Below are 11,912 nucleotides of genomic sequence, written 5' to 3'. Positions count from 1 at the left end.
TTTGCTGAAGTTGTTTATCAGGTTTAGTAGTTCTCTGGTGGAACTTTTGGGATCACTTAAATATACTATCATATCATCTGCAAATAGTGATATTTTGACTTCTTCTTTTCCATCTGTATCCCCTTGATCTCCTTTTGTTGTCTGATTGCTCTGGCTAGAATTTCAAGAACTATATTGAATAAGTAGGGAGAGAGTGGGCAGCCTTGTCTAGTCCCTGATTTTAGTGGGATTGCTTCAAGTTTCTCTCCTTTAGTTTAATGTTAGCTACTGGTTTGCTGTATATGGCTTTTTACTATGTTTAGGTATGGGCCTTGAATTCCTATTCTTTCCAGGACTTTTATCATGAAGGGGTGTTGAATTTTGTCAAATGCTTTTCAGCATCTAATGAAATGATCATGTGGTTTTGTTCTTTCAGTTTGTTTATATAATGGATCACGTTGATGGTTTTCCATATATTAAACCATCCCTGCATGCCTGGGATGAAGCCTACTTGATTATGGTGGATGATTGTTTTGATGTGCTCTCGGATTCAGTTTGCCAGAATTTTATTGAGTATTTTTGCGTTGATATTCATAAGGGAAATTGGTCTGAAGTTCTCTTTCTTTGTTGGGTCTTTGTGTGGTTTAGGTATAAGAGTAATTGTGGCTTCATAGAAGTAATTCAGTAGTGCTCCATCTGTTTCAATTCTGTGGAATTGTTTGGATAGTATTGGTAAGAGGTCTTCTATGAAGGTCTGATAGAATTCTGCACTAAACCCATCTGGACCTGGGCTCTTTTGGGTTGGGAGACCTTTAATGACTGCTTCTATTTCGTTAGGAGTTATGGGGTTGTTTAACTGGTTTATCTGTTCCTGATTTAACTTCGGTACCTGGTATCTGTCTAGGAAATTATCCATTTCCTGCAGATTTTCAAGTTTTGTTGAATATAGGCTTTTATAGTAAGATCTAATGATTTTTTGAATTTCCTCTGAATCTGTAGTTATGTCTCCCTTTTCATTTCTGATTTTGTTAATTTGGACATACTCTCTGTGTCCTCTGGTTAGTCTGGCTAAGTGTTATCTATATTGTTGATTTTCTCAAAGAACCAACTTTTGGTTCTATTGATTGTTTCTATGGTTCTTTTTGTTTCTACTTGTTTGATTTCAGCTCTGAGTTTGATTATTTCCTGCCTTCTACTCCTCCTGGGTGTTTTTGCTTCTTTTTGTTCTAGAACCAGCATGACTGTTTAAATATTCTGAACAAGAACATCAACAATAGAATACTGCCTACTGCCAGAAAAATTCCATGAGGGCTTAATTCTACACAAAGGGCTACAAGCAACCAAGGAAAGTTGAGAGTTGGAGAAAAAGTTTTTTGTTTTATTTTTCCCTGAAAGCGTATACCAATTAGTTCTCAAGTATATTTGATATGAATGTCATTATATGTCACATATACATATATACATGTATATGTTTGCTAGTATAAATATTAGCAATGTTTTGCCTACCGAGAAAATGAAATTGTATAAAAGTTTAGAAATATATGTATATAAGTATACATATATTTATGTAACAATAAATCAAACAAGACATAATTTGAAAGAATAAGGGGTGTATGTGAAGGTTTGGAGAGAGAAAAAAAAGAAAGAGTACATTCATGTTATAATCTCAAATTTGAGAAATAATTTAAAATAATAATAAATTGAATGGATAATGGGAAAGCAAATAGGTAGATCCCTAATCATTCTCTTCAAGATATTTATACTCTACCAGTAATTTCTGAACAAAGTAGTTTTTAAAATTTTTTCTTTCTTTTTAGGCATATCCACAATTCTGCCAAGAGTCTTTTTTTTAAAATAGTTCCTCCAGAACATTACCTTTTACGATATTTATCATCTAGCACTCTGATCTTGCACAACTTTTCATCAGTTCTTCCCTTTCAATTTATCTCACAAAGGCTCTTAGTTGACTTTGTCTATACTTTTTCTAAGTATGCCTGGGCTTCGATCCCATTTAAGGAACTAAGATATCTTTTTTTTAATTTATTTATGGAACCCTAAATATGATTAGAAGTAAAAATAAATAACTTGAAAACAAATCAATTTACATGTAATTACAACCTACTACAGCGCTGTTTTGACTGTGACTCCCCATCTGCCTAATCTATATCAAAGAGTCTTAAGATACCCATTCTGATTCAACTGCTCCTGCTTGTTCCTCTGTGATTTCTAATCCCTATCAACCTACTACCCACAACTCATCCACAGCAAAGTCTATGGCGCTTAGCAAATCTTGTAGGTCCTTAGTGATTCACCTTAAGGGTTTTGTCTAACAACTTTCAAGCCAAGAGCAGCACATTTGGGTAAAGGCAAGGTCACTTGAGACCCAGGGAAGAAAACCAAACCAACTTAAATGGGTCTCAAGCTGAAATCTCCATCTTATTCTCGAGTGAAACAGTACTTCTTCAGACCTCTAGTGTACTGGATCATTCCGGGTTTGCTAACCAGATCTCTCTGCAGGTAGGACTCCAGGAAAGGAAACAAAGGAGGGAGAGGAAAAGGTAAAAATGTCCTGGGACACAGACAGTTATGTAGGTAGAATAGATTCTCATTTGCACAAAAAAACAAAACAAAACAAAACAAAACAAATAAAAACCCCACTAAATCCTTTGCAAAGTTTTTCATTTTTTAAAGAATGATCAGAGGCACTTGTGTAAAGAAAACAAATCAAAATGAGAGAAAGCTGAGTGTCAACTCTCGAATTGATTGAATTTTTCTATAACATTCACATACTTTTACCAATATTTTATGATAGCACAGAGAAAAACTTTGTCACTTTGCTTAAAATTCCAGTGCTGTCCTAAGAAACTGTCTTGTATGGAACATCACCCATAGAATTCCTGATAGATAACTATACATTCTCCCCTGGAAACTTTAACATGTACAAGTTTCTGATTCTGTGGTGCATCTCTTTTTTTGTCAAGCAGTTATTTATGACAGGATACTGACTTCTAGCCGTTTAAACTACATTTAACTGTTCTAACTCCCTCTATGTGCCCAGATGTTTAGCTACAGTGGTGCCAAATAAAGCAAGAAAGATAATATATGAGAGTTTAGAGTGAGAATGGAGATGGTAAAAATAATAAAATTATAGTATAATATAAAAAAGATAAGATCCAGTCACATAAACTAAGATTTAGGTCTAATATTCCAAACGAATCATATTTTACTATGCCAGATTACCTCCCAGGAGATATGTTTATTATTAAACACCAGTGTGCCATTGACAAAATACAATTTTAATATAAAATATTGATATCTGAATCAGTCGACTACTATGTAAAAATGCCGCAATAGAATTTGAGTACTGAGCCAATTATCACAACATATTGGACTCTTGCATATTTATAATAATTTAATTATGTAAAGAATGTCTATTTATGTGCATTACTAAGCATAAGCATATATGTATGATTTAATTGCCATTATAAATCCAGGCACGTTAATATACCATAAACTTAACAGTAGCTGGGTGAGAGGCACGTGAGGGAGGCTCCAGTGTGTGTCTGTAATAACAGCATTCAGCGGGTTGAGGCAGAAGAGTCCTAAGTCAGACAAAGCCCTGGTTGTCTAGTGAGTTTGAGACCAAACTGGGCTACAGAGAAAGACCCTGTTTCTAAATAAAATCCAAAGGAAAATAACAGTAACAGGAAGAAAATCTAAGTCATTAGACTTACAAATGATTTGGAAATATGTTAAATATGTCATCAGGTGGATGTTACTATAAAACACTAGTAATTCAACATGTCAACTACAGGCAGGAATTATGTCCCAATATTAATATCATATTTCTAGGTGAAGCAACTTTGAAATATATGCTTTGCTTTGTGATTTTAAGCTTTTATTGGTTTGTCTCCTTTTCTGTGATATATGCTAAAATTATACAGCTGAAATGTTTAATAAATTGTGAAGCGTCATGTTTAAAAGTTTGTAATTATACTTGTATAATTTTAAAAACATACTACTACATCTTTATATCAATATTTGTTATGCATATATACCTTCCATTTTAGCATATTAACATACATTCGTGACTTTCATTTAGTGACAGAAAATGTTGTATTTCCATAAAAATAATTACATAATACAAAATATTTAATAACTATTATAAAGTGCTATTTTGGTAAAAGCCTTATATTAAGCCCCAGACACTACTTCCTATAGAAACAAAACCAAACTTTTCTATACAAAATTGTTAAGTCATCTTGACTCTTAACCAACTCCCCGTTTGTCCTTGACTGGATGTCTGGAAATGCTGAATTGTTATCTGTTGAGACATTTTGAGATTGCAGGTTTGTCATTCCACACATCCACTATTCTACCAAAATGATCATCTTCCTTTCTACATAATTTTCCCACATAGTTCCTGGATATTTTATAAGAATAAATTATTCATAATGAATGTTCTTAGGGAAGAATCCTAAGGCACAAAGACAAATGCTACAAACAAGATGATACACAATTATATTCAGCTTCCTTACCTGGGATAAACACTTCAATGACTGACATGTTCATACACACACACTCTGCCTGTAATATGGGATGCATGCCCTGCTGTATCCTACCGTCTAGGTGGTCATTATAGGAAATGATTATAGGTCATTACTCAATCAAAGCAACTGGAAAGTCTAAATTATGGAACAAGCATGTTTAATGAGAAATTATTTTTGACAAGGCGTCTTCTTCTTAGCATGTTGTCCAGTATTTTCTGCATTCCCACTAAAAGTAGCTCAAGGGATGACATGATCATCAATTAACTAATCATTACCAATAGAAACTATTATCCTGTCTCTATAGGAACCAGACTTTGAAGAGCTCCTGTGACAATGCCCTCATGTAATAACTCCATTCCTCAGCCCTTGATATTCATCCTGGCTGGAATCCCAGGCCTTGAATCCTCCCATGGCTGGTTCTCAACATCCTTTTTCTTGATATTTGTAATAGCCATCATAGGAAATAGCACCATTTTAAACATCATTTGGATAGAGAAGACTCTCCATGAGCCAATGTTTCTCCTCTTGGCTACACTATCAGTTGTGGACTTGTGCCTGGTTACAGTCACTGTACCCCGAATGCTAGGAATCTTCTGGATGAATGCCAAAGAAATCAGTCTTGAGACCTGTCTCATACAGATATTTGTCATCCCTTCCTTTTATGTCATGGAATCGGGGATCCTCTTGGCCATGGCCTTTGATAGATTTGCAGCTATCTGGTACCCTTTGAGGTACACAACCATCCTGGACAGAAACATGCTTGTGAAGATGGCACTGGCTATACTGGCAAGGGCAGTGGCCGTGGTCACCCCCGCCCCCATCCTAACTAAAAGGCTGGAACGATTCCAAACTCAGGTCATCAGTTACTCCTACTGTGCCTACATGGCTGTGGTGATGATTGCTTGTGGAGACATCTCCAGCCACGTTGTCTATGGCCTCATGGTTATTGTAGCATCTGTGGGGATTGATCTCCTTTTTGTCATTCTGTCCTATACTCTGATCCTTTGTGCTGTCTTTCGTATTACATCTTGGCAAGCCAGGAGAAAAGCTCTCAGCACATGTGGTTCTCATCTGTGTGTCATTGGTCTGTTTTATTCTCCAGTTGTCTTTTCTGTCTTATCCCAGATTTTAGGGCACCATATGGCTCCCTACTTACAGATTATAATCGACAATTTGTATTTTCTGGTGCCTCCTATGGTCAACTCCTTAATATATGCAGCCCGAACCAAACAGATGAGGGAGTGGGTGTTGCGCATACTGACCTGTCAGAGAAACTGAGCTGACGCCTGTGATGCACAGAAGACATGGAGGCATGGGGGGTGCTATGCACAGCCAGAAGTTCAAATAATTTCTACCAGTTCAGGATTTTCTTCAGAGGGGGAAGAAAGTACTAATTCAAGAAAAGAACTGTCAGGTTAGAAATACAACTTGCATGTATTCGTTTGATCTTGATATATGAAATTTTAGTAATTCCTAAGTACTTGTTTATATGTAAGAAAATAGTGACATTGCATTGTAACTTTTATTGTTTATATGATCAAATGATATTACTTGAACTGAAATCATTTTCCATATAGTATAAGAGTGTGTCATCAACATGGTGAGGCTTTAATTTTGTCTTTTCATGGTTGTGTTTCACTCTTTCACCAAGACATAGTCATAAATAATATAAAAGAATTTAAAAAAATAGATATGTAAATATATCTATGAACATATTGATAACTAATGAGCTTTATTTCTCTACTTATATTGTACATAAAAGAATCATATTGGGTATGTTATAAAATGCCTTTAGAAGTTCTAACCCCCGTTGTTGGGCATTTTGTTTAATGTCATCTCCATAGGGTACTGGAAGCCTCCCTCATCCTTGGTGTCTTTGATGTTATAGTGTTTTTCTCCACAAGCCATACACACTGTTGCATATTTCCATTCATTCTTCTGGTCCTCTGGGCTTCTCTATTGTCTCCTCTGCATATCTGATCATGCCCACCTTTTAATCCCTCCCCCACATATTCCTTCCTTCCCCCTGCCTCCTATGATTATTTTCCCCCTTCTAAGTGGGATTAAAGCATCCATACTTACGTCCTCCTTCTTGTTAAGCTTCATATGGTCTCTGAGTTATATCATGAGTAATTTTGCTAATATCCACATATCAGTGAGTGCATAACAGGTGTGTTCTTTTAGAGTGTGTTTCCTCACTCAGGATATTTTCTAGTTCCATCCATTTCCCTAAGAATTTATGAAATCATTATTTTTAATAGCTGTGTAATACTCCATTGTGTAACTGACCACAGTTTTTGTATTCATTCGTCTGTTGAAGGACATCTGGGCTCTTTCCAGCCTCTGGCTATTATAAATAAGGATGCTAAGAACACAGTGGAGCATGTGTCCTTGTTATATGTTGGAGCATCTTTTGGGTGTATGCCCGGGAGTGGTATGGGTGGGTCTTCAGGTAGAATTATTTCCAATTTTCTGAGAAACTGCCAGGTTGATTTTCAAAGTGGTTGCACCAGTTTGCAATGCCACCAGCAATGGAAGAATGTTCCCCTTTGTCCAAATCCTCACCAGCACCTGCTGTCACCTGAGTTTCTTCTTTTTTTAAATTTGCACAATGCTTTATTTTGTCAACTACATTTGTCTTTAATCTCATTTTGTAAAAGTTTTTCCCTTTTTATATTGACCATTTTATTTGTTTACATTTCAAATGATATCCCCCTTCCCAATTACACCTCCACCAATCCCCCAACCCATCCTGCCCTCCCCTTTGCCTTTATGAGAGTGCTCCTTCACCCATTCACCCATTCCTGCCTCACCCCTTTAGCATCCCCCTATGCTGGAGCATCAAGTCTCCCTCCCCTTCCACTAAGGTCGGATAAGGCCATCCTTTGCTACTTATTCATCTGTCGTCCTGGCTCCTTCCATATATTCACTTTGATTGGTGGTTCAGCCCCTTTGAATTCTGGGTGTTGGGAACAATACCCTTAAAACCCTCCATTATTGATGTTAATATTATAGTTTAAGTTAAGTATGACTGGGTTCATGGAAAATCCTCAGCCAGTTGCAGAACACTAATAAAAATCTAGTGGTCAGGATGCCCAGGAATGTGACAAACCTATGACCTTTCTGAGAAACCAACATCCTACTGACTAATGATATAACAAATTTGTGACCTTTCTAAGAAATACATCTGATGTTAGGATGCCCAGTGATAGAACAAACCTGTGACCTTTCTGAGAAATCAACATCCTGTTGACATCAGCTTACCACAAGAGCTATGCCCTTGGTCTTTGTAAATGTTTCCTACTTCTCCGCTCCCTCAGTTACCCCTTCTATGGTATAAATTCAGCCTTGGGAAAAAATAAAATTGTCGCCTTGATCAGACTCTTGGAGTCCTTTTTCGTATCTCTTGTCCCTCATTCTCTTCCAGGTACCCTCTACACCCTTGTTGACTGTCCTGCAGGACGAAACAACTGGATAGGACATCTGAGTGGTCCAGTTAGTTGTTCTTCTTATGGAGTTGCAATCCCCTTCAGCTCCTTTAGCCTTCCCCTACCTCTTCCATTGTGGTCCCCCTGCCCAGTCTATTGGTTGGCTGTAAGTATCAGCATTTATATTGGTCAGTCACCTGAGGTATGGATCTTAGCCTTTCCAATTGGTATAAGGTGGAATTTTGGAGACGTTTTGATTTGCATTTCCCTGATAACAAAGGATGTTAAACATTTCTTTAGGTGCTTCTCAGCCATTTGCAATTCCTCAGTTGAGAATTCTTTGTTTAGCTCTGCACTCCATTTTTAACTAGGTTATTTGGTTTTCTGGAGTCTAATTCCTTGAGTTCTTTATATGTTTTGGATATTATCGGTCTATCAGATGTATGGTTTGTAAAGATCTTGTCCCAATCTGTAGGTTGCCTTTTATCCTATTGATAATATTCTTTGCCTTATAGAAGTTTCTCAGTTCATGGGGTCCCATTTGTCAGTTGTTGATCTTAGAATCTGAGCCATTGGTGTTCTGTTTGGGAAATTTTCTCCTGTGCCACCTCCAATAGATAAACATGGCCAGGAAAGCAAGACGTTCCCAAAACCCAACATGGATGGCTTGAGCTGAAATTTGCAGTGAAAGGGGGAGATAAAACTTGTAGAGACCACCTCCAGTAAATAGGCATGGCCCCCAGTTGAGGGATGAGGCCACCTATGCATCTCAAAGTTTTTAATCCAGAAATGTTCCTGTCCATAGAAAAGACAGGGACAAAGAATGGAGCAGAGACTAAAGAAAGAGCCATCTGGGGACTGCCCCACCTGGTGATCCAGACTATCTTCAGACACCAAACCTGACACTGTGGCTGTTGCCAAGAGGCACTTTCTGACAGGAACCTGGTATGGCTGTTCTCTGGGAGGTTCTGCCAACACCTAACCAATGCAGATATGGATTCTTGGAGCCAACCATGAGACTGAGCTCAAGGACCCTGGTGGGTGAGCTGGCAGAAGAAATGGAGGGGCAGTGGGGGGATTGCAACCCCAAAGAAAAACAATGTATGTTTACCAGACCACCTGTACTTTCACAGACTAGAGCACCAACCAAGGAGTATACAAAGAGGGATCCATGGCTCCAGATATATATATATGGAGGATAGGCCTTGCCTGACATCAAGGGAAGGGGATACCCTTGGTTCTTTGAAGGTTTGATGGCCCAGAATAGGGGATCTTAGAGTAGTGGGGCAAAAAAGGGTAGGTGGAGGGGGGAGCACCCTCATAGAGGCAAAAGGGAGGGGGGAGTGGGTAGATGGGATGGGGTTTGTGGAGGGATAATCTGGAAGGCACATATCATTTGAGATGTAAACAACAAAGATGATTAATTAAAAAAAACAATTAAACAAAGGTCATAAAATGGTTACTAATGACTTTTGTATGTGAAAAGACAGAATATAAAATATTGACTGGGTTTATCTATACAAAATTTCAATATCACTATTACTCTGAAATACTGATTGATGGTCAAGCAAGAGGGAGGAGGAATGGGATGAGGAGCTATGGAAGGGGGGAACCAAAGAAGGGAGCAATGACTGGAATGTAAATAAAAAAAAACATAAAATTAAAAGAGAGAGAGAGAGAGAGAGAGAGAGAGAGAGAGAGAGAGAGAGAGGAAGGAAGAAGGAAGGAAGGAAGGAAGGAAGGAAGGAAGGAAGGAAGGAAGGAAGGAAGGAAGGAAGAAAGAACTAGAATCCCCAGAGCAGGCCTCCAACAATACTCCCACACATGGACAGTGCTCCTTCCAGAAGCTGAAGGTTATTAAACAATAGTTATGTCAACTATGGGATACCTCCCAATGATAGTCAGATAGGACACTGAAGTTCCCAAATTAATACAGGTTTTTGATCTAGCATGCCCAACAAAGCATTCTTTATGAAGGCATCATTCATTTAGGTCACATTTAATAGAAAAAAATGAAACCAGAGTTGAGTTGGAAGTTTTCTTCCTAGCTACAACTAGCTGCTAAAGTTACAGAAGGGTTGTTTGCTCATGGGTGTCATTTTCTTCTGTGGTATAGCCACTAGACCTGGCTTAAGTGAATAACATCCCAAACATACTCAGGTAAGAAATTTTGTGTGTTTAGTGAATCACACATCAAAGTCAGAGGACTGAAGAGAAATCAAGTTTCAGAAAGCAATCAAGGATATACCTTTCCAAAGGAAAGATAATTTAAATGACTACTATTTGCAATATAAATGTATGAAAGTTTATCCTGTCTTTAATAAATGCAGGCACAGGTGATGAAGCAGAGACTGAGGAAAAGACCAACCAGTAGTGTTCCCAAATTGAGACCCATCCCACAGACAAGCACCAATCCCTGACACTATTAATGATTCTCTGTTATGCTTAAGTCTAGCATGGCTGTCCTCTAAGTAGCTCCACATAGCATCTGACTCAGACAAATGGAGACACCAAACAGTGGATGAAAGTTGGGGACTCTTATGGAAGAATAGCCAAAAGGATTGCAGACCCTCACTGTGATAGGAGCTCCACAGGAAGGACAACTGAGTCAACTAACCTGAACCCTTTGGGGCTCTCAGACTCTGAAACACAAACCAAACACACACAGGCTGGATCTAGTTCTCCCCTCTCATATGTAGTAGATGTGCAGCTTGGTCTTCATGTGGTCCTGTACAACTGGAGTGCGGCTATCCCAATAGCTGTTGCTAGTATGTGGGATATGTTCTTCTAGTTGAGCTGTCTTCTAGGAACACAGAGGGAGAGAAAGCATCTAACATTGCAGAGACTTGAAATGCTAGGGTTGGGGGAATACTGAGGGATGTCCCCAGGTACTCAGAGGAGAAGGGAAGGAGCAATCGGGGACAGGACTGTAGGAGAGGGGTGACCAGGAGAAGACAGTGATCTGGATGTAAAGTGAGTAAGTAAAAAGTAAATAAAAAATATAAGTGTGTGAAACTGTCAAAAACAGAAAAGTAATTAAAGTGAAAGAAAGTATGCCTTTAATGTGATACTTTTTTCTTACTTCAAGCTTTCCTCTTCATCTATATGGTTTCACATATCTGCATACATTAATACATCCAAAGCTGTACCTATTCATTAAGATACTAATATTAAAGATTATGTATTCTATTAGAACAATGTCCCTATAGGAAACTAAGACTTTTCTTTACATCTAGTAAAAAGTATAATAAAAGTAAACACTGTAATAAAACACAAGTTTCCATTGAACAAGGTGACTTGCAAACTCTATATGTTGAAAAGTGGCACCTTTATTGCTTTTTTAAATTTCTATTGCTTTAAATTTGTTTTAAATTTGTTTTCACAAATTCTTAGATTTGTCAGTACATAAGCATGTGATATATCGATCAGTTTTCTGTACCCTATTATCTTCTATGTGACATAAGGGAAGGTAGAGTATGATTTATTCAGCTTATACAGATTGTTTCTCCCACATAAAGTATTTTAGGTGCCATAGTAAAGACTGCTCATATAATCTCAGGCTGCTCTAGTGGTTTCCTGAGGAGATCCATGTTCACAGTAATGGAGTGTTAACACTCCATCTATGAAGCCCTTGCTGGTTTGTGAAGTAGCATTCACTAATGAATACAATGTACCAAGAGTGTTATACTGCATCTTAAGGAGTTACTATCCACAAAGGGGGTATATAGGGATCACTGGATAAATATTATATAGCTCTACTCCACACTGTGGTCACTGGGAACTCTACTTCTTATACTAATTCAAAATGCCCTCAACAGAAGAAAGCTTTGAAACTCGATGCTCTCTCACATATTTAAACAAATTAAAAATATACTATGACACTAAACTTTTTGCTATGGTTTTCTTATAGCATATCTTTATGTAAGTGATCTAATTTTAGGTTGAAACCATTTTC

General features: G+C 37.7%; 1 protein-coding gene across 1 annotated transcript; it reads left to right on the top strand.

The window, feature by feature from the left end:
- The first annotated feature begins 4,862 nt into the window (after positions 1-4,862).
- Positions 4,863-5,807, top strand: LOC116894087 (olfactory receptor 52K1-like). The gene has a single exon (XM_032895808.1). It carries the CDS (start codon positions 4,863-4,865, stop codon positions 5,805-5,807), a length of 945 nt encoding a protein of 314 aa, XP_032751699.1.
- Positions 5,808-11,912: the final 6,105 nt, after the last annotated feature.

Source organism: Rattus rattus, chromosome 2 (genome assembly GCF_011064425.1).
Source record: "Rattus rattus isolate New Zealand chromosome 2, Rrattus_CSIRO_v1, whole genome shotgun sequence".
Classification (NCBI taxonomy): domain Eukaryota; kingdom Metazoa; phylum Chordata; class Mammalia; order Rodentia; family Muridae; genus Rattus; species Rattus rattus.
This window is presented reverse-complemented; position numbering and strand designations above follow the sequence as displayed.